The 27,222-nt window shown below is 40.2% G+C and overlaps 1 protein-coding gene across 2 annotated transcripts; it reads left to right on the forward strand.

Annotated features, from left to right (window-relative positions):
* Positions 1-1,645: 1,645 nt before the first annotated feature.
* On the forward strand, positions 1,646-26,710 carry RBSN (rabenosyn, RAB effector). Of its 2 annotated transcripts, XM_007059950.4 has the most exons (12): positions 1,646-2,043; positions 4,234-4,549; positions 10,482-10,625; positions 12,037-12,137; positions 12,888-12,933; positions 13,047-13,208; positions 14,415-14,656; positions 15,678-15,748; positions 18,444-18,530; positions 20,789-20,891; positions 21,531-21,635; positions 23,160-26,710. In XM_007059950.4, exons 2-12 carry the CDS (start codon positions 4,387-4,389, stop codon positions 24,306-24,308), a joined length of 2,373 nt encoding a protein of 790 aa, XP_007060012.1. In that variant the 5' UTR covers positions 1,646-2,043; positions 4,234-4,386; the 3' UTR covers positions 24,309-26,710. The 2 variants fall into 2 exon arrangements, with proteins under 2 accessions (XP_007060012.1, XP_037759575.1); XM_037903647.1 differs by lacking the exons at positions 1,646-2,043; positions 4,234-4,549; positions 10,482-10,625 and having other exon boundaries at positions 12,037-12,127; positions 13,047-13,227.
* Positions 26,711-27,222: the final 512 nt, after the last annotated feature.

Genomic DNA, 27,222 nt, shown 5'->3' on the forward strand with positions numbered 1-27,222 from the left:
CATCTGTCACTACCACATGTATCCTACTGCCTGGCCAGTTCCCAGAGTCTCATGGTCACAAATACACATCAAATTATCCTTTCACTAAGATACATATTTATTCTTTTCTTACAAATTATCTCATTATGATGTAGACTTACAGCAAGGAGACGCAGCCATCCCATCTTCAGAACTTCACCATCTGAACCCACAGTTGCTTCCTGTTCCTCTGACTTATATCCTTTCATTACCCCACTGATTACCATCCAGGTGCTCACAATCCCCCAACAGAAAGTGTATAATAGACTCCAGTTGGGCCTGCAGCCTTTTTCAAGCTACAACACTGTCAGTGGTCTGGGTGCTGATGATAGTGCTCTGGCACACTAGGACACTGACAGAGGCCAGGTTTCTCCTGATCATCCCCACAGCAGGGCCCTCTTTGGAACCGTGCTGCTATGTAGTCCCTAAGGGCCACTACCACAATCCATCCTCAGTGAGGGATTCATGTGGCAGAGGGGGACACTATTCAGTGGCACAACTCCAGCGCTGTAGCTACATCACTGTACTATAGACGCTGACTACAGTAACAAAAGGAGCTTTTCCTTCGCTGTAGTAAATCTACCCTCGCAAGAGGCAGTAGTTAAGTTGATAGAATAATAATAATCATGTTTATTATTGTAGTGCCTAAAGACCAACCCAGAATGGGGCCCTAGTAGACATGGTACTGTACAAACAGAATAGCAGCCAGTCCCTGCCCTATAGAGTTTACAACTTAAACATACAAGACAGACACAGGTTTACATGATCATGCACTATTTTTCCACACCTGTATTAGCAATTAGAACCCAGGAAACTTCAGATCCACAGCACAGACCTCTTCCACTTGAGATAAGGTGGTAACTGGTATCAGAAAAGGGACATGACACACACTTTGCTGGTGGTTTACACAACTATTTGTGAGGCAGCAGTGAAAATTTGATACTGGGACTCCTGGGTTTTACTACTGGCTCTGGGAGTAGAGTGTGGTCCAGTGGACAGCACAGTCAAGCATTTCGCTTTGACATACTTTCTTTGAATGACAGGGTGGATCAGAGAATGAGACTTGGATCTGTAATGTTAGCAACCTGGGTTGTTTCCGGTATGCTCAATAATAAGACTGTGAATTGCAGAATTAACCACAGTCAGTGGAAGAGGTAAGCCTAGAATTTATGATCTCCTGCCAACTATACCTAGGCTATAGGATATTTCAGGTGGGAATCTCTGTCTCACACTCCCATCCTCACCACCATGGCCACCAAAGCTACTCCAAAGGGGGAAGCGGGCTGAGCAAGACACAGTACTGCCAACACTTGCAATTTTATCTCCACTCTTGTAATATGTCCTATTTTGCGTAGTACCCCAGCTCCGGGAGCTATGTTGCCAACTCTTGCAATTTTATCGTAAGCCTTGCAGCATACAATGTTCTGCTCACGCCCCCAACTTGTGAAGACAATTGATTACAAGAGAATCTCAGCTCTCATTTAAATGAGAACAGTAAGTCCCCAGCCCTCAGGGTTGCAGAGAAAAGCATGAAAACGTGACTGGAGTGTAGCCTAAAGGTCGGAAACCAGAAACCAGCCACCCCTGCCCTTCCCCACTGTTAAATCTCATGATTGTTCGGGCTGGCAAAGCTGGAGATGGGGTCTGACAATGCCACTTCCACAGGGATCTCAGCCCCTAGCCTGCCCATGCTCTAGCCCAGGGTACACCCTGCCCTAGGCCCCGCACTCCCCACCCGCTCCCTTCCAGCCCCGGCCCTGCTCTGCTGCAAGCCTCCCCGCTCTCCTAGCAGCCCCTCCTACTCGATCCATGACTCGACGCTCGGCAGCGGCGCCTCGGCCGGGCCCCGCCCCTCCCTGCTGTCCCGGATGAACCCGCCTCACTCCCTCATCGCTGGCTCGGCGCTCGTCCTGCCCGGATCCTGGGCCTGAGCCCCTAGCGCCGCCAGACGCGGCTGGGCCACGGCTTCTCACGCCCCGCGCACCAGGGAGCCGCCGGCTGCCGCTGCCCCACCTGGGAGCCGAGGTGAGACCCGCCCCGGGGTGGGCTCCGAGTCCCCCCCAGCTCCCGCCCGCTGGGCTGGGCTCCCTGTGAGGCGGGGCTGAGCCCCTGCCCGCACCCCGGCTGGGGCGCGCGCCTCTGCCTTGTGCCGCAGGGCGGGGGGATTCCCCGCTCGCTCACGGGAGTGGGCGGGGCCGAGTAACGGCTGCCGGGCCCCAGAGTATTGTACTCCCCCCCCCCCCGCCCGTTGCAGTGGGGTGAGCCGGCGGGTGGGGTGCTGACGTTGCTGCCTGCGCTCGGCTGGGAGCGCCCCGGTGCCGGGGAGTCAGGGCTGAACCCAGGGCGGGGGTTCTCGCAGGCGGGTCACCTGTTCCTGGCAGAGATTCCCCCGGCGCGTTTCACGACTGCCAGGCTGTCCCGGTTTGGGTCGCGGCCGGGTCACTTTACATGCCCATCACGCACCCAGTCGGGTGTGGCATTCCTCGCTTCCTTTCACAAACTGGGGCAGTGTTGCTCTGCGCTGTTGGCCGCGCCACCCTAGAGGTGGCTGCATGTCAAGCCTGGTGTGGAGTTCGGATGTGTACATTGTTCTGGGAATGAACAGTGTTACGTACAAGTGAGATGATAGTTTTTAAAGCAGCTTTCTCATGTATCGAGATGTGAATATCCGAGATAAGAGGTGATGAGAGCATTAGGAAGGAATTTCAACAGCTGGGAGCCAACTAATGGCATAACAATATCTGGGACAAAGCAATGTAATGTACAGGCAGGGACATAAACAGAAACTAAATTACAGAGTAGGAAGGAGTTAGAATCAGATAAAGAATAATAGATTAAGCCCTTTCTTGAATACAGTGGAGCAGGTCAAGAAGTTATACTACAAACACATATTGGACCAGATCTACCTCCTTCCTCGAAGCAGACCCTCAACCAGGCTCCCTCCCCTTTAGGTGTGCCTACCTTCCTGACCTACTCTTCTCCGCAATAAAGATCCTTCACTGTCCTATTCAACTGTTTAGTACATCAGCTTGGCATCAGTTCAGGGCAACAGCACCCATATTTCCCCTCAGTGATCCAGCAAAAGCACCCCACACTCAGGCTTCAAACCCCTGGCTGACACCTCTTTTGGGTGGAGACGCATGTCTCTGTCCCTTCTCAGGGAGTATTTCCATGCTGAACAGCCTCCCAGGTACCTCCTAGGAAACCCACTTCACCTCCATTGTCCCAAATGGTTCTTTGAAGTTCCTAATATTTCCCCAAGGTTTACATTAGTCAGTCTCCTAGAAAATTTACATACAATCATACAGTAACAACACACAAACAATTGCATTTTTATACAATGGATCCCAAAGATATTAAACTTAATTAAGGTTTAACTTAATTCATTACAATATATCCAGGAAATTGTCCTCTGTCACATTTGGTACTGCTAAAAATATTTACCAGAATGCTTCCAGCATTCCAAGCATTCTGCGTCAGACACACAATTTTATTTCCTTTAGCATTCCTTGTCATTCTTCATAGAAGTTTTCTTCCCAAGTGAAGGAGCTTATGAGAAACTTGTGTGTTACGCCAAAGTATTGCCTGAAGGAAGGGTCCACTTTTTCCACCCACAAAATATTTGAGGGTCCTGTGCACCATGTGATATGAAGAGGTGAAGTAGTGATTTAGTCCAGTGGTTCTCAACCAGAAGTATGTGTACCTCTGGGGGTACGCAGAGGTCTTCCAGGTGGTACACCAACTCATTTAGATATTTGCCTAGTTTTACAACAAGCTACATAAAAAGCATTAGTGAAGTCAGTACAAACTAAAATTTCATATAGACAATGACTTGTTCATACTGCTCTATATACTATACATTGAAATGTACGTACAATATTTATGTTCCAATTGATTTATTTTATAATTATATGGTAAACATGAGAAAGTCAGCAATTTTTCATTAATAGTGTGTTGTGACACTTTTGTATTTTTATGTCTGAGTTTGTAAGCAAGTAGTTTTTAAGCAAGGTGAAACTTGGGGTTATGCAGGACAAATCAGAGTCCTGAAAGGGGTACAGTAGTCTGGAAAGGTTGAGAGCCCTTCAGTCCTCTGTGGAGCAGTGTTCTAGGCTATAACTGGATTATTAAAAGTATCAGTATTAAAAGATCAGAGAGAGTTACTGAGTTAAAACTGTTCATCCTGTTTAAAACTGCTCTGTGGATCTCTTTCAGAGTGCTGTTTTGCACAAGCTACAAGGGACGATGGCACTTTCTTTTCATTAGCTCAGTTGCTTCATCAGACATAATGCTAATAAACAGCATATTGCTGTTCCACAGCTGCTAAGACTTGGGGGACAGCAGTATCCCACGAGTGAACAAAACACCATGGCATCAAGCTACCCTCCTCCATTTGATGACCCTGTGGAAGTGAGAGAGGGTTTTCTGTGTCCACTGTGCCTGAAGGATCTGCAGTCTTTCTATCAGCTTCAATCTCACTATGAAGAAGAACACTCAAGTGAGGACAGAGATGTCAAAGGACAGCTCAGAAGTAAGAGTCATGACAGCAGCTTTAACTTCTGCTCTGTAAAATTCCATACAGTGAAAAATGTTTAAGTTGTACTACAGATTCCTAAAAGCGTCTCACCTATAAATTTCACTTCACTAAAATATTGATTAAAATGAGTTAGGAGTGGGGTTGGTTTATGTGTAAATGGATTTAGGCCAAAGAATAATTACTGTACAATTTCCAACAGACAGCTTCAAAAATGTTTTCTACCTTGCTTGCCTAACGTTAGGCACCTAAATAAGTGGCTTGATTTTCAGATGCCTAATTTTATGCACCCAAGTTAGAAAATGCTGGCTTTTCACTCTTGTGAAAGTTGTCAGTACATGGATGATTTATAGTGTTAGAATTAATAGCAGTTTTCCTTGTAACTTCCCTGGGCATAATGTCAAAAATTGACTGGATTTGTCAGCTGACTACAATGTAGATGCCTTGAACTTGCAATTACACTCCTTAATTGTTGGGTGCCTTGAGTATATTTATACTGGATTTCTGTTCTGTTTAGATAATCATACTTTTCCATTTTTGTGATGATAAAAGATTGTTCTTAGCTTTTTGTTCATATACACTTTCATTTTATGTGTAGAGTAAAATGTGCAGAAACAGTCTTTTGAGTGTTTTTCTGGAAAGTTGCTTAATTGTTTTTCCTTAATTTTGAATTTTTATCATTTGTAACTATAATTGACACTGCCGCTTAAGAGGACACAGATTAAAAGCCATATATTCAAACAATCTTTTTTATTTAAAAACATTGCTTGTGTTACTCTTAGACCATGTTAGATTATTAAAATTCAGTTTTATAAATCTGATTTACTTTTCACCACTTCAGCGGCTCATTTGGTTTTAGCCATTCACTCAATTTGGACAATTAAAGCAGACTAGTCAATTTTGCTCTTGGGGTTCTTGTGCACTAGCACAATGCTGCAGTATTGGAATTGCAAGCACCACTCTGGAATATTTAAACCAAAACAACAATATTCTTTTCATTGGTTTAAGAAAAAGAGAACTTGTGTTAGGTTTTGTTAGCTCTCCTAACTGTTTTTTTTGCTTTTAAACAAAAAACACCTAAATTTTGGGTTCTGCTATCTCAGTAGTGTCCTTTTAATTGAAAATATAATAGTCACACTTTTTCAAATTTTTCTTTAATTTGCATTTTTAAGGATGTTGTTTTTATCTGCCTACTTTGTCATAGTTATTCATGTCAAGCCATATCCAGTAAAACTCACCCTAGCGTAGAAAACAACAAAATTGCTTTTATATTAAGTGGGGGAGTAGTATTCAAACTACACATCAGAAATATTTCTAAGTGATTTCTTGGTGAGTTCAAAGTGTCCTAAATATGGGTGGATAAGACTGTCATTTATATATGCTTTTTACATGGGCCTGTGTTAATGTACTATGTTTTTTTTAAATTTAAACTTTTATTTGTTTTTATTGTGGGGGGAGATGAAGTGGATGTGAAAGAACCTTTTGTCTCTGATAGTCATGAGGAACCCATACTTTTTCTTGTTTTTGTCCAACCTTCAAAGTCCCCAGGGTACTCCGCAGCTCCCAGCCGACGTGGGAGGCAGGGGGACCCTGCAGCTCCCAGCTGTCGCGGGCTGAAGTCATGGAGGTCTCAGGAAATCACAGGCCTCCATGACCTCTGTGAGAAAAATTTTGCCTTATCTATGAGATCAGGAATGAGATGGGAGATGGTTTGCACAGTAGGAAATGGATGGAGGAGATGGGTCTATGCCATTATGACTGAAAGGAGAAGTGGTCCACAAGAAAAAATCTCTAAACCAGATTATATCTTCACTCGCGTTGAGTAGTATCTTACTCCTCAGGTAGCCCTTTTGACTGTAAATTTTAACTGAGCTGTGCTGGGTAACTGATAACAATGAGGAAAAGTAGAGCAGGTTTCCAATTTGCATGTATCCCATGACACATTAATATACGTGTTAAACTTTTTATGACAAATGATAGTACCATGCAATCACATAACTTTTCTATCTTTAGTAGATACTGTATGACAACTATTGAAGTGCATTATAATGTTACTATTCACTTTTCACTTGTTATATATTATTTGTGTGACAGATTTGTGTCCTACAATATTCGTTAGAAACTGCCAGATATTAGCTTGATAGTAAATAGATATTTATAAATATGGACTTCACTGGAAATTCACAGCTCAAGAGACTGGAAAGCCTTTAACAAAGGCTTTGTTAAACAAGTGTAACAAAGTCTATTTATGTAAGTTGGTGTAAATCAAGGCTGTTTGTGTAGGGTGGTGTAAATCAGTTATGCCAGTGGTGAAGCCACTAAACCTATAACCTGAAGGTTAAATCTGGCCAAAGAGAAACTAAGTTTCCCTCCCTTCACAGACAAAGAAATAAATAGTGGCCATTGAGGAGCTGCTGGTGGTGCTAACTCAGGCCCCTGTCTACAATCATATTGAAACTGTTTAATATATATGCTAGCAAAAAGCATTCAGGAACCAACAGTGTTGAATTATCATATTCTAACCCTTTGACTCCAGTTCCTTGGACAAAATAATCTTCAGAGATTTCCCTCCTCACTGTTTGCGTATGCAGATTTGGGTTGTCTCTCTATGAAGATATCAGAGTAGCAAAGACTAAGATGCTAATGTGGTTGTACAGCACCTATCATGATGTTGTCCAAGTCCATGACTAGGGTTCCTAAGGCTTTGGTAATATAAATAATTTAATATCCACTTTAGTGGTACTGACCTGATAAAGAGTTGTGATTCACTAAGGCAGGGGTTCTCAAACTTCATTGCACTGTGACCCCCTTATTACAACAAAAATTACTACATGACCCCAGGTGGGCCTGAGCCCACCCAAGCACCATTGCTTGGGGTGCAGGGAGGCGGAAAGCTTGAGCCCCACCACCCCGGGCAGGGGGGTCAAAGCCCAAGAGCTTCAGGCCCAGGCAAGGGGCCTGTAACCTGAGTCTTGCCACCCAGGGCTGAAGCCCTCAGGCTTCAGCTTCTGCCCTGTGTGGTGGGACTCAGGCTTCAGCCCCAGGCCCCAGCAAGTCTAAGCCAGCCGTAGTTACCCCATTAACTTGGGACTTCTTATAGAGCCTTTCACCTGAGGGTTTCAAAGGTCTTTATAAACAGAATTAATAAACATTAATATTAGCCACATGTTGGCTCTGGCTGATGCTTAAATTATTCTGGATGACTTCATCAAGGGAAATAATTTTTATTTTGTATACTTTTTAAATTTCAAAAGTGCCTGTCTCTGAGATGTGGTTGTGCAGATGTATGGTGTGTAGTTTGGAGTGGCTGTGGTTGTGCAATTAGAATGAGCTACTCCCTGTGTCCTGCAAACAAAACAAAAACCAAAACTGCTAAAAACAAAACAAAAAAACCCTTGGGGCTAAAATTCAAAACGGTAATTTCTTAGTTTTCTCTTTAACTGTATAGTTATCAAGTATTCTATCCAGAAAATGTTCTAGAAAAGTTCGTTTTGTTTTTTGAACAGTAATTGTGATAAACTGGAGACTGTCTCATCATTAAAATGCGAAACAGGGATTTTAGTCCTAATTTTAAGTGAAAGTATCAACATAACCTTAATGCCCATCTGTAATATGCTAATAGTAATTGTTTTCTTATTTAATTGGTTGGACTAGTGACTGTAGCTCCTCCTACAGCATAGGCAGTGGTTGGAAAGTTAAGGTTGGCTCCTGTCTATCGAGAGTTGTCTTAAAAACAGTATAAACTCATAGCAGCCCCCCTGATCTGTGGCACACCCTCTTAGTTGTTGCCAAGAGCCAGGGGATAGATTTGGTGACACACTTCAGTAATATTAGAAATGTCTAGTATGTCCTCTAGTATGTCTAGAGGAAAGTCTTGGGTGTCAGGACTTCTTGGCTGTATTCCTAACTCTGCAACTGACTCTGAACCTATGTGAAACCAATCCTCTGTGCCTCAATTTAACCATCTGTCAAATGGGGCTAATCATACCTGTGACCTCAACCCATAGCTGTTATGAGTCTTAATATTTGTATAAAGTGCTTTGAGATCCTTGGAAGCAAGGTGCTTTAGAAGGACAAAATGTAATTATTGCTAGCTGGTGGATAAATGTGACACTTGTTCTGTTTAAAATACTATATGTGGGAGGGTCTGCAGGCAATTCACTGCAGTGAACAGTAACTTCCACATAATAGGCTACTTACCTACACTCTAATAGCTGCTAAATGAATCAGACTTGTGTGTTCTCATATCTAGTACTTTGTCCAGTGTTTTAATTTCACAGATTGCTTGAAAAATAAGTCTTTGTCAGGATACACTGTATTCCTGTGAGCTGCTGGTAATTGGGAAGATGGTTTAACTGGCACATTAATATTCACACCAGGTTGAGCCAAATAAGAGAATTTGACCAGTATTATTATAGTACTTACAGTGCTTTTCAACTTCAGAGCTCTTTGCATTCAGCTGATTAATTCTCATAACATCCCTATGTGTCAGTAGCTAAGTATTCCCATATCTCTACAGAGGGGGAAGCCGAAACAGAACACTAAAATGACTTGGCCAATATCTCAGGGGCAAGTGTGGCAATACAGATGAAGACTCAGGAATTTCAGACTCCCAGTCCTTTGCTTGGTCCACTGGACCAGGGGTGGGCAAACTTTTTGGCCTGAGGGCCACATTGGGGTTGCGCAACTGTATGGAGGGCTGGGTAGGGAAGGTTGTGCCTCCCCAGACAGCCTGGCCCTCGCTCCCTAACCACCCCCCTCAGAACCTCTGACCCATCCAACGCCCCCTGCTCCTTGACCCCTGACTGCCATGACCCCATCCACACCCCAACTCTAACCGCACCCCTGGGACCCCACCCCCTATCCAACTCCCCCTGCTCCCTGTCCCCTGACTGCCCTCCTGCAAACCTCCTCCCCATCCAACTGCTCCCTGTCCCCTGACTCCCATCATCCAACCTCCCTGCCCCCTTACCATGCTGGAGCTAGCTGCACTGCCTGACAGGAGCGGCGGGCCAGAGTGCTGGCGGCGCTGCGAGGTGAGGCTGCAGAGGAAGGGGGACAGCAGGGGAGGGGCGGGGGCTCAGAGGCTGGGCAGGGTAGGATGATCCCTCAGACTGGAGTTTGCCCACCTCTGCACTAGACCATGCCCCTCTCTCAGTAATATTCATCTCATGTGAAGTAGTCTGGTAGAATTCATTAATATTTAAAGTATGTTCACTATTACAATATTGCTAAATGTCATCTTTTTACTTGTGGGTGTTTTGTGTGAATTTACAAAGAATGTAACTAAGTACTGCAAAGCAATGCCATTTATAAGCAGAATATTCGAAAACAAAGGTACTGCACTAAAGATAGTTGTATGTTCAAGTAGCTGCCTTTATAATGTTTAATGAAGATAAGACATTTGCTGATCATTATTTTGTAGCTTTCCTTAGGGTTGGGTTAGTAAGTTGACTTTGGACAGGGTTCTCTCCCTTGAAGCTCAATCCTGTGAAGTGCTGAGTAACCTCATCTCCCAGAGAAATTACTGGGAATTGAGAGGTGCTCAACACTTGCAAGGTGTGCACCACTTGCAGGATTGGACCCCTGCAATGATGTTTTAGTCAACAGTTCACTATTTAGATTAATTTCTTTGCATAATTTTCTGTCATCAAGCACTGATGCTAGTGCTGAGCACCTGTAACTCCAGTTTATCAACAGGAGCTGTGAATGCTAAGCATCTCCTTATGTCTGGTCTCACCGCTGTCTGACATAAGTATGGGGATGCTTTCTGGTTCTGTACACCAGGCCAGCTTATTTTTATGAAGGAGGAAAACTATTATTGTTTTAAAGGAAATTGAATTATGCTAAATGAGCAGATGAAGTTTATAGTGGCTTCAAATGACAAATGTTCAGGGACTGATTGCTTAGTGTTCGATCTGTTTTTCAGATCTAGTCCAAAAGGCCAAAAAAGCAAAGAAGAAGCTATTGAAACGAGATGGAGATGACCGAACTGATACTGGGGCTCAGGAGCGATACGAGTCTTTCAGTTATGGTGGAGTAGATCCATACATGTGGGAGCCCCAAGAACTGGGTAAGAAAACAGGAAAGCCATGTGTAGTAGGACAGGTTTTCTGTTAATTTACACTCAGTACAATCCAATTGATTTCGTTGGAGTTGCACAGATTGTAAGTCTACATAGAATTTGGTCCACTGTGTAGAGAGCTGATGCCTTGTGTATTGTTTTATTAAACTATACTCAGGCTCTTGAGTAACATTTTAGAAAACAGATGTGTTACTTTGTCCCTGAGCCACTAAGTATGGATTCAGGTTCAGATTTTCTCAATATTTCTGTATTGCTTGGGTTTGAGTTTGTGAGGGAGGTCAGGGAGCCCGGCACTGTTAGAGACAGGCCTGCTTGGTAAAGCTCAGGTCCATATCAAAGACTTATTTAAAGTTCAAGGGTATCTTGTTTGGACCTCGAACTACTTCTAATATCATTATTGGAGACTGCCTCTTATGCTGTATCCTATTGTTATGATTACAGTTTTATGGGGCATTTTTGCTGTTGGGTCGTGGGATGAAATCCCACAGGACTGATGGCAGACCTACACCTCTGGAACTCAGTCCCTTTGGTCTGCCAGAGCCTAAGTTTGGTGAGCTTCATGGTGTATTGTACTGTTCAGTTAGGCTTTGAATGTTTTACTCTTTCAGCAGCAAGGCATAAGGAATTTTTGTCTTCAGAGAGACCCATATTTTGTATGTGATTATTGGCTTGCACTAGTATGAGGAGGTGAAGCGACAGATGCTGTTTTATATTTATAAACAAATATTTGTAGTGTAACCTCAGCATTGATTTCTTGCTCCATCAATAGTGTTACAGGAAAAAAGTAATTACTTCATTATTTGTCTGTATATCTGAGAATAAAATATGAACCAGAAGAAACATCTTGAGCAGTGTTGAATTGCACTTTTCTTGAGGTGATTATGCAGTTTTGATTTTTCTTACGTATTTGGCAGTCAGATTTTAAAATCCTTGAAGATTAAAAAAGGGAAGTTAGAAATCTGAAAGAGGAATTGCAGTTGCATACATTTTTAATATCTGTTTGACAGCTTTATTCCCAATTCCAGTGGTAGTCAGCAAATGAAAAGGAAGTAACTCTTACATTTAGTAAGCTATTGTTGACTGGTAATTGAGGGATCAAGAGAGTAATAGCAAGAGGTTTTTTTTGTTGCTTTTGCTGTCTTTAAAGTAATGCTTGTAATTTTAGTGGTAGAAATAGAGTGCTCCGTTTATCACTAAAGCCAGTTTGCAGATAAGAGGTGTAATCTACAATTATATTCAAAGCAGTGCTGTTAAAATACAGGATTCCAATCTGTCTTTAAAATTCCATTTGGACCTGAGTAGCAAACAGTGAAAAGAGATTAAAGTTTCTTTTAAACTGACATTTACAAGGTTATGTGACTGAATCTGGGGACTTTCTTAATCTTTCTTTTCTGACCAGGTGCCATGAGGAGTCATCTTTCTGATTTCAAGAAACACCGAGCGGCTAGAATTGATCATTATGTTGTTGAAGTCAATAAATTAATAATCAGGTTAGAGAAGGTAAATTTGTTACTTCTTGTTACTACTTCCTGTGAAAGTATAGAAGACCTGATGTAAAACCTTGTTTGAATCTGTAATGTGCACAATTTGTGAAATGCCCAAATTGTTTCAGAAATGTTGAAGGTTTAATCATAAATATTTTGTCTCCCATACATTCTCCTTTTTGGCTCTCATTTTCTTGTGTGTCCTGTGCTTGGCCTGGTCCTGTACTAAGAGCTCCATTTTCAATTTGAGTTAATGCCCCTATTCCTGTTGTCCATTATACTTCTTCTCAGTGGGCCAAGTGCCATCCCTTTACTATTTTCTTCTAGTTTTGCAGTGCTAAGCTCCTCTCTCATACTGTCTGCTTCATATTTTTGCACCAAATCTTTTATTATTCATATTCTGTTATGGACCCTGTCTCGTAGCTCTAGTTTACTTGTATCTTTTCATAGGTACAGTGATGATGGGTGCTGTAGGAAGAATATACAGGAGCAATCTGTTGTATTCATCGAAGTTAGTGTGAGTCCTCAGGTCAGGCACCTGGCTTACGTGTGTCATGTGCTGTTTACACCAGTGTTGCTGTAGAAATAGTGGGGAAAGTACAGGGAGGTTGCTGTAAAGGACGGATTACCTTTTTACTACATAAGAGAATGCTGTCAAGACTGAGCAGTCCAGGCTGTTAAAAATGCCATTCTTGAGGCGTGTAAATATTGTCTTATGAGAAGCATGCAGTTGACTTGATTAACTCCTCTGTGTGTCCTTTGCCAGCTTACGTCATTTGACAGAACAAATACAGAGTCAGCTAAAATAAGAGGTTGGTACATGCTTACATCAAACTAACTTTCCTGATGTTTCACACCAGCTGATAAATGGATTTTGTGGTGGTTCTAAGGTGGGGTGTTTTTGTGTCTGTTTTCCCATGAACAGCTATAGAGAAGTCTGTTGTGCCTTGGGTCAATGATCAGGATGTACCGTTCTGCCCAGACTGTGGCAATAAGTTCAGCATTCGGAACAGACGTCATCACTGCCGCCTTTGTGGGTCTATCATGTGCAAGAAGTGTATGGAGCTTGTCAGCCTTCCGTTGGCGAGTGAGTACAGTGGGCAGATGTGAGTTACTCCTGTCGTCCTGTCTTTGAGAACACCAACTAAAGGGGTTCAGCTTTTTCCATCTGAGCTGCTTATGTCTGTTTTCATCAAAGGTTCCTATCTATGATTTTCCATTTGGTATTCCCAGTTCCCAAGATTTCCCAGTGTGGTGCAGTTGAATTTCTTTAATATTGTAATTTTTCATTTCTGTAGCATCTTTCCAAGGAGCTCAAAGTGCTTTATAAACATTAATGAATTAAGCCTTACGGCAGGCTAGATAAGTATTAGACCCAGGTAAACAGAAGTAGAGTCCAGATCTCTTGGTTCCTAGTGATGTGCTCTGACAGCTACACCATGTCTTCTCCTAGCAGCTATAGCACCTGGTAGCTTTGACTAAACAAGACAAATTGTTGCTTCATCCCTTATATGCTGGTCTGCTAGCACTAATGACTATTTAAGAGAGCAGTGGGAAGAAGACAGATGGATAGTGCTCTGCGGTGGTCAGCTATCAAGTCTGTAATGAACCCACTAACGCTACTATGACAAAAATACTATCCTCCCTTTTATGAGTTAAATGTGGATTAGTTCACAAAATCACTTGATTAACATTGGTCTTGATCATACAGTCATTTTAATTTATTCTCCTCTGTGTCTTCAGGCCCGTCCTATAGTTCCAGAGAGGAGCTGTGATAACTCTGGCTAATTATTAATATATAAATAATCTTGGTAATTATTATTGGATATGAGAGTCTTACAACGTAAGGTCCTCATCTATCTGATTAGCGGCTTGCTAATCTGATAAACTGCTTACTTACAAAGGGATGTAGGATGTCCCAATAGCTAGTTCCTCCTCCCTAACAAGGTGGTTTCCTCTCCGACATGTGTAGAACATGTGTATCAATTTGGTTCCAGTGAGAAACTGGAAATATTCATTCCGTTCTGCAGTGGTTCTCAGACTTGTACTGGTGACCCCTTTCACACAGCAGGCCTCTGAGTGCGACCCCCCCCCCCATACATTAAAAACTTTTTTTTTATATTTAATGCTGTTATAAATGCTGGAGGTGAAGCATGGTTTGGGGTGGAGGCTGACAGCTTGTGACCCCCCACATAATAACCTCGTGACTCCCTGAGGGGTCATGACCCCCAGTTTGAGAACCCTTGACCTTCTGGGTATTACAGAATCATTTGTTTGTGTGTGTGGTTTTCAGGCAAACTCACCAGTGCCAGCAAAGAGGCCCTGGCCTCTCATACTAGTCCAAACTCCTCACCTAACAGTATCCATAGCTCCCGCCGTGGCAGCATTAGCAGTGTAAGCAGTGTGAGCTCAGTTCTGGATGAGAAGGATGATGACCGAATCCGCTGCTGTAGGCACTGTAAAGACACCCTACTCAAAAGAGAGCAACAGATTGATGAGAAAGAATACACACCGGATATTGTGAAACTCTATGAGGTAAAATAAAACCTATTACCTGCTCAGGGTGGGTGTGGAAGATGGCATAGAACTATAGGTGGTCCCTGCCTTATTCTCCCTCATCTGACTTCCCTTATCCGTGGACCATTCATTGTTCACCACTCTAGGAGAATGGAATACAGGATGGTGTTATCTGTCCACTCGCTGGGATCTAAATGTACGTAGGGCTGTGTAATAATTGGTTCCTTCTCCCTAGCCTGATGAAGAAGCATCTCACTTTGTGACCTGTTTTATTTCTAATCATCTAGAGACAGTAGTTTTGAGGTGACCCCCAAATTCTGGTCTTCCTCAGCTGGGTTGCTTATAAAATGCATTTTAAAAGAAATGTGTATGTGCATATTTGTGTGTCTGCACTACATTAATGGATTGTACAGAATCTATGCCTTTTGCTTTTAACTGTTTCTTGTATGGGAGCTGGAGGGCAGGTGGACAGGATGGCTCAGGAAATTAGTAATAGGCTATGACAGGAGCCTTTCGGTTCTAGGTTATGGGTTCAAATACAGTCCAAGCCATTAGTGACTAAAAGTCATAATCTGATGACTCTTTGGTGATGTCTGTGAAATGGATTGACGGGTTTTAGTTCCGTTCCTAGTGGCTAGATGTCAATATCACATATCAGAACATCATAGTTAGCGCTAATTGGTCCTCTTGTCAGCAATCTCAGCAGAGAGGCCAAGGACTGAAGAAGTCATGATGACAGATATACACCGTCAGCCCTAGAAATGGTCTCTGAACTTGGTTCAGTGGTGGGGCAGTGTAGGGAAGCTTGCTGTGCTACTGCACATGCTGCGTTTGTTGTGTGGATAAATAGAGGACCTCATTGTCCCAGGTAGTCAATTTGAGAGCATTCATCAGCACTAAACTCTCACATGCACATGCCCCAGATGAAAGGTTTATGCCATACAAATGTCTGTTTTTTTTTATGTGAGGAGAGTATGTGTATAGCTAATATTGGAGAACTGCATTTTAATCTCTTGATTTTATTGATTGATTAAACAAGAAACTCCGGCTTTGCATGGAGAAGGTTGACCAGAAGGCTCCGGAATACATAAAGATGGCAGAATCATTAAAGTAAGCCTGTGTGATTTTCTTGCATGTGTTTTTCCCCCTAAAAAGCTGTTTTTAATACAAAGTCTACAGTAATTAAAACTGGCAACCTGTTCTCTATTGAGATTTGAGGACAGCCAAATATTAGACACTGAGATTTCATTATAGCCAAATATTAGACACAGCTCAGTGGCTGAAGCTAAGCTAGTAAATGTGAATCACCTAAATTATTAAAGCATATCTTAGAGTTGACAGGTTTCATCTTTAGCTTAATTCTGGTGAGATTTCAGATGACAGTCTGAAATGTCTGAAGCTAAATATAAATATCTCATCTAGGTGGCCTGGAGAGATACTTTGTACATCGATGTGATGTACCAGTGATGTTACATGTTTGTGAAAATGAGGGGAGGGTGTTAGGTAGAGGGTTTGAATCGGTGAATGTTTATTATGCAGTATGAGTGAAATTCTGGCCCTATATAAGTCAGTGGTCAGAATTTCATCTGAGAAGTCTGCATAATACTTTACAGACAAGTACAATAGATGCTATCCCAAAGGGCTTTGACTTTAGGCTAGCTGTGGCAAAGGAAGAGGTTCTCTACTGTGTAAGAGGAGGTCTGCACAGTGTATGATCAGTATTAGGACATGAGTTATTTCATTGAGTAACAAAGGCTTCAGGGAATGACAGTGCATTTTTTATTTACAAAGCATTGGATCAGCACTGGAAATTGAGCTAAAAACAAACATTTTAAGTTGGGTTCTGAAGGAGGAGAAAGAAGCTGCATGGCAAATGGATTCAGGGAGGCCATTCCAGTGATGGGGCAAAGTGGGGTATTAAGTAGGGTTCCCCTTTCAATGATTTGAACTCACGTTATCTGGTGCAGTATGTTATCTTGAGCTGCTTTGAAGACTTTAGAGGATCATTAGTGCAGATAACTGGGTGAGCATGTCGGGGTTTTGCTCCCAGATACAGTGCTTCTAGATGGAAAGTCATCTTTTTGACTCTGTTGTTTTTATCTTTGTGAAGAGCATTGGTTATCCTCAGGAGGAAGGCTGTATAGAACTATAAAGTGTGATGATTATAATACCCTCTCCCTATTTACTACTATAAAATTCCAAAAGCCAAATGAATTAATTTATCATACTAATAGGCACTTCCAGGAGCTCCTCTTGGGACATATTCTCTCATTCAGATTGACTTATTTTGTGTGTCTGTTGTCATGCTTAGACTCCTCACAAGGCTATATTTGTATTCTCTGGTGGCACATATTAAATGTAAAGTATAGGGTAAGACCTCACTAACTTGTGCTAATGACTGGGAGACCCATTTTGGATCCTAGAATTTTTGCAAATTAGCAAATAAATTCACAAACTGTCTGACAAATCAAGGCTACCACATCCCTGTGTGTGCTCAGTTTGTTTATTTTGGCAAGTATAGTTATGCTTTATTATTAAAGTATATGGCCGTAGCACCCAAAATATTGTAGGCACTTTCTAAACAGAGTGATACAAATTTAATTATTTATACTAATAATACAAGCTAAACGTTTAAGTCTAATTTTAAAAAATGAGTTTCAGTAATGAGATCTCACTACCACACTTTGCTATTACATCTGTACAGAAAATTGGTGCGAGACTAAATTTTTTAGGGTTGTGGATTAGTGAAGTGAGATATGATACCACAGTACAGTCTGTAGTACTATGTCCATCACTAAATGAAGTGTCAAATGTGTTGCAACGCCAGTTATTTTGAGATTCAATTATTAAAAAAGGCATGTTAGCATTTGCATGCATCTTTCCAAAAAGCTATTTGCTTTTTTAATACAAGGTCTACAGGGAAGAAAATGGGTAGTATGTTGTTTGAGACTTCATTACACCAAAATGTTAAGTACGCAGCTCAGTCGCTGAAGCTAAATGTAAATGTCCTGAATTACTAAAGTATATCTCAGAATTGACAGGACTTATCCTTTCCTTGATTCTGGTGGGTTTTCAGATGCTTGTTTGAAATGTCTGAGATTTGTGTTATGTTGGATCATTTGATATAAAATTAATTCAGACTAGTATAGTCACTTTCTTTTTTTTTTTCTTTTTTTTTTGCATAATGTGTAAGATATGAAAATGGGTGGGGGGACCCTTCCTTCTTACAAATCCTTACTGGTTATATTTTGTTCAATAAATATAAAAAGCAAAATGCTAGGAAACTACTGTCTGTTGATGTTTATCATTTCTTCATGCTGATTGATAATTGTCCTGATTTCTGACCAACTCAAGGAGAGGATAGCTTTGGTATCACTGTTTTACTTCAGTTTAACAAAATAAACAAATATGCCATTAACTGTACATATGTATGTATGTACACACACACACACACACAATAAATTCACAAGACATTACACATAAAGATACAGCAGTTTTTCTTCTGCCTGTATTAAAATATAGGTACTATACATGAGTTCATAAAATCATACAGTAAACTCTTCTGTGAAACATTAGCATTCACAAATTAACCATTGTCTTCATTTTTGCAAATAAGAAATTTTTCACTTATGAGTTTAACATAGAACATTCACCCTGAAATCTTATTAGCTGCAGTAGTTCTTTTATCTGACAGAAGAGATAAGTAATATTAAAAGGCCTCCTGTTAATTCTTACTATTGCATAGATTGCTGGCAGGACATAACTTAGTGTAAATGAGGATGTGTTTTCTTTCTTTCTTTCCTAGTGCTGGGGAGATGACCTACAATCTTGAACATGCTAATGACCTGAGGATGGAGGTGCAGAAAGTGTATGAGTTAATAGATGCTTTAAGGTAAGGAACAAACTGTTGAGAGAGATTTCTATAACTATTTAGTGGATGGGTTAAACTAGAGACACAATGTTTGAAATTGAAATGTACTGTACTTAATTTAATCAAACATAGAAAAAGAAAAATCACCTCTTCTAATAGAGTTTGTGAGAATATGAAAAAACAAACCAAAAAACCAGTCATGCTAGGTCATGAATCTGCTATGCGCACAGCACCTCTGTCTACTTAACGGACACATTCAGCTTCATTTTCAGTTTTAAAAACAAGTTTAAATAGTATTCTTGTCCTCCCTATCCATATTTTGTAGTTTTACAGGCTCACTTGCTAATTTGTAAGAATATTTGTTTCCCCTCTTACTGTGTGAGCTCCACTCACATGGGAGATTAACTATAGTGAAAGTGACTAAACATAAAGTGCTGCCAAAGGCACGAATTAACCAATTGAACAATATTTTTCTGTAAACTTTTTCAGTAATCTTAGGTATTAGTTGAAGTAATTAGGGCTGTCGATTAATCGCAGTTAACTCACGCGACTAACTAAACTTTTTTTTTAATCATGATTCATTTTTTTATTGCAATTTTAATCACCCTGTTAAACATTAGAATACCAAATGAAATTTATTAAATATTTTTTTGTTTTTCTACATTTTCAAATATATTGATTTAAATTACAACACAGAATACAAAGTGTACAGTGCTCACTTAATATTATTTTTAGTACAAATATTTGCACTGTAAAAATGATAAACAAAAGAAATAGTACTTTTCCATTCAGATCATACAATACCGTAATGCAATCTCTTTACCGTGAAAGTGCAACTTACAAACGTAGATTTTTTTTTTTTTTTTTTTGTTACGTGACTGCACTCAAAAACAAAACAATGTAAAACTTTAGAGCCTACAAGTTTCACTCAGTCCTTCTTGTTCAGCCAATCACTAAGATGCACAAGTTTGTTTACATTTACGGGAGATAATACTGCTGGCTTCGTATATACGACGCCACCTGAAAGTGAGAACCGGTGATCGTATGGCACTTTTGTAGCCAGCATTGCAAGGTATTTACGTGCCAGATATGCTAAACATTCATATGCCCCTTCATGCTTTGGCCACCATTCCAGAGGACATGCTTCCATGCTGATGACACATGTTAAAAAAATAATTCGTGAATTAAATTTGTGACTGAACTCCTGGGGGGAGAATAGTATGTTTCCTGCTGTTTTACCTCCATTCTGCTGTATATTTCATGTTATAGCAGTCTCAGATGACCCAGCACATTTTGTTCGCTTTAAGAACACTTTCACTGCAGATTTGACAAAACGCAAAGAAGGTACCAATGTGAGATTTCTAAAGATAGCCACAGCACTCGACCCAAGGTTTACGAATCTGAAGTGCCTTCAAAAATCTGAGAGGGATGAGGTGTGGAGCATGCTTTCAGAAGTATTAAAAGAGAAATACTTTGATGGGGAAACTACAGAACCCAAACCACCAAAAAAGAAAATCAACCTTCTGCTGGTGGCATCTGACTCAGATGATGAAAGTGAACGTGTGTCGGTCTGCACTGCTTTGGATCGTTATCGAGCAGAACCCCTCATTAGCATGGATGCATGTCCTCTAGAATGGTGGTTGAAGCATGAAGGGACATATGAATCTTTAGCACATCTGGCCTGTAAATATCTTGTGACGCCAGCTACAACAGTGCCATGCGAACACCTGTTCTCACTTTCAGGTGACATTGTAAACAAGAAGCATGTAGCATTATTTCCTACAAATGTAGGCAAACTTGTTTGTCTGAGTGACTGAACAAGAAGTAGGACTGAGTGGACTTGTAGGCTCTAAAGTTTTACATTGTTTTATTTTTCAATGCAGTTTTTTTTGTACATAATTCTACATTTGTAAGTTCAACTTTCATGATAAAGAGATTGTACTACAGTTCTTATGAGGTGAATTTAAAAATACAATTTTTTTGTTTTTTATGGCACAAATATTTGTAATAAAAAATAAATATGAAGCGAGTACTGTGAAATTTGAAAATGTGGAAAACATCCTAAAATATTTAAATAAGTGCTATTCTATTATTGTTTAACAGTGCAATTAATTTTTTTAACTGCTTGACAGCCCTAGTAGTAATATATTAAGAAAAATCATGCTTCTGTCTGAATGTAGGTTGACAGTGTGTCTCTAACACCTGGATCTTATTTTGAATTTTTCTTACTCTTGGCCCTTATTTTTGTACTAATTCACTGTATGCGTATTCTGATTCAGTAAGAAGATTTTGAGTCTAGGCTTGAATGAAGAGCCTCAACCTCATCCCAAAACTCTACAACTTCAGAGAATGATTAGATACTCAGCTACCCTTTTTGTACAGGTAAACAAAGCATGAGTTGCACATATGTGACTCTTCTGCTGCGTTCTCTTCATAAGCAAAAATTGGAACCATGACTAGACTCAAATTACGTATTGGAGAAGAATAACTTTTCAGGCTATTTAAATGGTGAATATCCTGCAGTCTGACCTGATGAGCCTTTTAAGGCTTTCCCTTGGCATGAAGATAACTTGTGTTGGAAACCTAATACTGTACGCTTGTGCAACATGTTTAAATGCTCTTCTTGAAGTGACAGCATACTTTACACATCGAGTTTCACCAATTTTTGCTTATTAATATTTTAAGTACCAATATATAGAAAACTAATTTATTTTTTTTATTTTGTAAGCTAAACTTTTCAGACTTTCATTAATTCTGAGGAGATATTAGACTAAAATGTGTGCTCCAGAGACCGATTATTTCAGAATAGTGTATGTTCGTACCAAGATGTGCTTTCATTATTTTCCTGAGCATTAAGTTGCTGCAGGGAAACTTTTTTCTGTTGAGCATTGGTTTGTGGTATAGAAAAGTTGAGAAACACTGCACTAGATCACCTTACTCTTTAAATAGAGTTTCTGTTTTTAAGTAGGCTAAAAACCTGCAGTTTATCAGTAGTATTTTACTATTTATACTCTTCTCTAGGAAAAACTGTTGGGTCTGATGTCCCTGCCAACCAAAGACAAGTATGAAGAACTGAAAGAGAAAAGAAAACAGGAGATTGATAGAAAACTGCACATGGAAAAACAGGTGACGATGTGGATCTAGCTTTAGCTGCATTAGGACCTATTCCTGCAGTCACACACCTGTATTAGTTACTCATTTAGTACTCCATTGTGCCTCAGTGTACGTGAGTAACTGTTTGCAGCACTGGACTTTGTGTCTCATTTAGCCTTTCAGGAACTGGCCCATTTCTCTATGGATCCCTGTGGAATGAGGTTTTGGTATTCCCTGGAGGGAGAAAGGGCGTGTCTTGTGAGGAGAAAGGAGTCAATAGCAAAGAGCGGGCTGGGTATGTCTTGGGGTAGGAGTAGAGAGAGGAATGAGAATCCTTTTCTTCAATTCAGTGCATTTCCCTGAGGGAGAACACATTTGCCCTCTGGTCTAAGATTTAATGTATATGATTTCTGTAGGTTTCATTATATTTATGACTCCTTTAAATTAATACTGTGTGATATTCCATTACAAGAGCATCTGTTAGAGACAGGCTTGGTCAGTTTAATACCCAAATCAAATTAGGATTGCTCTTTGGAGTCTCATCAGGCACGTTTTTCAGTAAGTGCACACAACCTTCAGTGAAGAGGATGACAGTTATATACTTTATATATAAACACTACTACTAGTGTAGAGCAAGAGAGCGTTTATGTAGGCAGCTCTGGTGGGATTTGAGTTGATTTGTGAAACTCCTAATCAGCTCAAGGGAAAAACCATCTAGTTATTGTTAGGAACTCCGGCATCTTGTGAAGTGTGATGATTGCTTCTCTCTGGGATGTGCTCATGTTGTGAGTTTGGATGGGCACATCATTGTATGATCCAGAAGTATCTCCATGTAATTGGCCTTCTGAACTCATTGCAAATACTGGGAAAAGGTATTTTAACCCCCACTACTAACAGGCTGTTACTGTTTGAGGAACAGTATATTCTGCGTAATACAAATACTGCCCCGGACATAACTGCAGGTCAGAAGGTCTGTAGGAACCTGATCTTAGTTTTTGGGTGGAAATTACTGAGTGTAGATTTTAAATTGTGGCTCTGAGTTTTGTCTTGTTTGATCAACACAGAACACAAGAGTGACACCAAGACAAGCCTCTTAACATTAATATCTTATTTGAGCCCTGTATATTCCTCCAATTGTAGTAGAAATGGGTAAAAATCTGTTACGTTGCTCCTATAATCTAAATAATGAGTCAGAGAACAAAGTAGTGCAGTAATCCTCCCTTTTTGAGAGACTTGTGCATATTGCCCAGTTCTGAAATGGACACTGTCAACTTTTTAAAATTACTTTAAAAAATATTTCATGGAACAACCTTCAAATAGTGCACACTGAATTTTTTAAAATAGGGTTTTCTTGGTCCTTTGATGTTTAAGTTTTTTCAGCAAAGGGGAAACTGACTTGATACAAATGCTGTCAACTGCACAAAATAACCTAAAAAGTGACTAACACTTTTCAGTTACAATAATCTCAGGTGTTGGAACCATATAGGCACAGAAATTTCAGGCAAGTTTAAGGGAGTTTAAGTTCATGGGTCTCCTTTTAAATCTTGTCTCTGCTAGGCAACACTTGAAACACAGAGAAGACTGGAGGAAAAGCAGAAAGATTTAGCTTCCAGATCCACAGCTGCACCCAATGGTGAGGTACCTTATCCAAAAAGAGGCACAGTAAAGAAATCTGAAGGTTGGTTACCTACGTCTAGCTTACCTCGCCAAAGGGAAATAGCTGACCCACTTCTTCAGCAGATTGACAATATTACATCCTTTATTAAGCAAGCAAAGGCAGCTAATCGGTTAGATGAGGTCCGTATGTTGCAAGAGAATCTGCGACAGCTTCAAGATGAATATGATCAGCAGCAAACTCTGAAAGCTATTGAGCTTTCTAAAAGGCAGGCAGAGGAGGAAGAGATGCAGAGGGAGCAGCTTCAGGTCCTTCGTGAGAAGGAGTGGGAAAGGGAACAACACAAAGCAATGTCTCAACACTCAAGGACACGTTCTCTAGACTTCAGAGAAGTGAAGCAGCACCAGCATGAATCTGGAAAAGAAAACCTGAACCAGATAGCACATGCTTTGGACTTAGATACCACTCAGATCAAAAGCAGCCCAAGTTCTAAAACTCCGTCTCCAGATGCTGTCCAGGAACAGGTAACTGAAGAGAACTCAGTCTTCCCAACCAAACCCAGAGATGCCCCACAATACATCAGAGAGACCGACCAAAATCAGACAGTGTTCCTAAACCCTTTTGAAGATGAGGCAGATACTAGTCCAGTAGAAGAAGACCCTGCTAACACATTGGCTGGTGACAGTTCTCAGGTGGTTTCTTTGCCCACCAAAGCCCTGCACAGTGATAAAAAAGAATATAATCCATTTGAAGATGATGAGGAAGATCAGCAAACAAATGGGGCAACTGTTTGTGCTCCAAATCCCTTTGAAGATAATGGAAATCCATTTCAAAAGTCTGTGAATGCTCAGAGTTCTGGTAATCCATTTGAAGGGTTGTCTTCTACCAATCCCTTTGAAGTTGATGATAATGAAATATCAGGAGAGGACATTATAGAAGAAGAACTCCTTCTCCAACAGATTGATAATATCAAGGCTTATATTTTTGATGCCAAACACAGCGGACGGATGGATGAGGTGGAGGTACTGACAGAGAACTTAAAGGAACTGAAGCGCACATTAGCAAAGCAGAAAGAGAAATCCAATTGCTGAAGCAATAATATGTCCACATAAAAATAACTTTATAGTCCACTGTTAATGCTGGAGGATGGAGCAGACTGAATTTAAAAATAAGGAGCACAGGTTACAAGAGGGAAGGATGAGAAGAATCTTGATTTTTGTGCTATGCACTTTCATTTAGGTCTTTCCACTACTACTTGGATTGGGAGAATAAAACTGAATATTCTATTATATTATTCTCAAACATGTTTAATAATACAAACTTTAAATATGATGAACTTTGTCACAACAACATTTTTTTAAATTGTTGATTATCATCACATGCTTATTTCTGGGCAAAATGGGAAAGTGCTAATAGGGAAATAGATGATTCAAAAATATCTGACAATGCAGACATCAGTCTGCCATCTTTCCTTCTTCCTTTGGTTTTGTTGCAATATTATAGGTCAGCCTTTAAAACTGGACTTCCATTAATAAGTGACCAACGTTATTTTCTAAAATTTTTGTGCATCAGATGTTTCCCGTGAAAATGACACCGTGCAAGTTGTTACAGGCTAGTTCAACTGCCTTATTGTGCTACAAGAAAGTGCTGTTAAAAAGCAGGCTGCTATGATTCTTTGAGCTGCAGAATATAAAAGCTACAGATCAATTTGTGCAATGCAAATATGTAAAGGGATTTTTAGGGATTTAAAAACAAATTTGATAACTGATCTCATAGGTGGTGTGTTTGAGATTTTTTTTTTTTTTAAATATAAAAGCCTTGTATACTGCCATTTCATTTTCCCATATGTTTTTTTTTTAAGCTGCTGCCATTGCACTGGCCATAAATTGCAGAATAAAAGTAGAGGGGTCTGAGCTGTGTTCAGAGGTGAATAGTTTTTATAAAAATAAACATCTAACTCCCTCTTTCCAGGAAGAAAGCGGCAATACCACTGCAAAATAAAACATTAGGGAAAACCATCCAATTTCGAATTCCTTTTTTGGAACCTGCGCATTCCTTTGTAAACTCTGGGTGACAGAATGATCATGTGCGTGTTTTGTGAGACTGGAACTCTGTTTACATAGCACTTAGGGAACAGAAATCTTGTTTGCAATCGAAAAGCCGCTAAACTGGAATTTTGTGAAAAAGTTGAAGGACAAAGTTTGTGGCTGTATAATGCCCTTCAGTACTTCAGTTTACTACTTGATTCATTTCCTTTAAAAGAGTGTGAATCTACATCAGTGAATCAAACTTGATTGCCTTACGTAAAATAAGGTTGGATGTGTTTTAAGCGCCAGGTATGAGCCTTTGTTAGGATCCACACGAATGAAGGTCATCACTTTTGAAGTGTGGGTGCCCAAAGTTGGTCACCTAAATCTTGATTTGGGTACCAGAATTTGCTTCAATGGAAGATGCATGTGCCTGCATCTCTGAAAAATTAAGCCACTCGTTTTCTAAATCTAGGTTTAGGTGCTTAGCTTTAGGAACCTGTGTTTGAAAGTTTTGGCCTAACTGTGTGTGTATAATTTTAGATGAAATAGAGCAAATGGTTAAAACAGACCAGGCTAGCACTAGCATGCAAATTTTATTGATCACTGAGTATGAAAATGCAAACTCTTATGTGACAGAACAATGTCTGTAGTTTTGCCTAAATAAGTTATGTATGCCTTTTTAAAATCTCAACAGGCATAAGTAACGTTACTGCCTGAAAGTCAAAAGTAGGCTCTTCAAGCTTCGTTTCATTCTGAGTAAAAGCACAGGGAGTAATGCATACCTTCCCGTAAATATATAACATTTCCTTTAGTGACTTTAAATAGTAACTGATTGTGGGGAGGTGTTTCATGGCATGTCTTGGAAAATGCACAAGTGGTGCTAGCACCAGATTGATTAAAGCAGGTTAGATGCATGTCCCTGTAGCTTTGAGATTAGTCAAGGCATGGAATTGTTTACATTTTAAAAGCATAACAATTTAGCAGTTATTCATTTAAGGCAAAACTGTTTCCTGTACCAAACCAGAACCGGCTCCTCGGCTGCAATCCAAAATTTATTTTGCTCTCAATTTAAGAATAAAAAATGGTTCCGTGGCTTCAGTTTTTTACATTGGGAGGTGAGGGGAGAAAGCGTGTTCCTTTGTTGCAAATATCCTGCATTGTTTGTGTTTTACAGTCTAATACACTAAAGTATATGTATTGTACATGTAACAATGTATTTTTACAAGCAGGTAAGATGCTAGTGTACCTCATGAGCTCAATCAATGTTAAATGTGATAGACTAGAACTCTTAACAGTAAAGGTGATCTCCAAAGTGAAAACCTTATCTGTATGTGGACTGCTGTGGAGATCACACTATAAAGCAGAATGAAGACATCCTATTGTCAAATAACTAGCATTTGTTAATAAACTTGCATGCACTACTCTATACTGAAAATTTGTAAAGAAATAAAATAACATGTTTATTTTGGTGTGTGTGTGCAGTAGATGGAAAATGCTTTTAAATGTGGGTCTAGATCCCAATAGGATCTGATAGGGGCCAGCGTTAAGTGTGCAATAGCAGGGGAACTTTAATATTGTGCCATTACAGTAATTTTCTTTTGGCGGCATATCAAACTGCTTTAAATTAAGATGTGCAGCTACACAGTTATCCCCCCCCCTTTCCTCGCATGTCCTGAGTAGTCAAAACTTTAATTTTATGTGGAGTGATTCTTCCACTTCACAGCACATTCAAACCAAAATACATTACTGCTTGTGGCATATGCTGTCATCTAGCAACGTTCAGCAGGACCTGGGTGTTGATACAAGTTTGGTGAAAACGGATTGGTTGAGTCTACATATAGCTCAATCTTTTAGTTTGAAGTAGGAGACTGTTTAGGGAATAGGTTTAATCTTTTAAAAGTGTTCTGCGTTTCATTTCTTGTAACACTGTTGCTGACAATTCCAGAGCCCGGCTTTGACCCATTTTAAAAAAAAA

The sequence above is a fragment of the Chelonia mydas genome, chromosome 7 (genome assembly GCF_015237465.2).
Source record: "Chelonia mydas isolate rCheMyd1 chromosome 7, rCheMyd1.pri.v2, whole genome shotgun sequence".
NCBI classification, from domain to species: Eukaryota; Metazoa; Chordata; order Testudines; family Cheloniidae; genus Chelonia; species Chelonia mydas.

Excerpts from the sequence above, each read along its gene's own strand:
- RBSN (XM_007059950.4), top strand. The coding sequence starts at position 4,387 with ATGGCATCAAGCTACCCTCCTCCATTTGATGACCCTGTGGAAGTGAGA. Across the intron at positions 12,934-13,046 it reads AGAGTCAGCTAAAATAAGAG|CTATAGAGAAGTCTGTTGTG; the intron begins GTTGGTACATGC and ends TCCCATGAACAG. Across the intron at positions 20,892-21,530 it reads CAGCTACCCTTTTTGTACAG|GAAAAACTGTTGGGTCTGAT; the intron begins GTAAACAAAGCA and ends ACTCTTCTCTAG.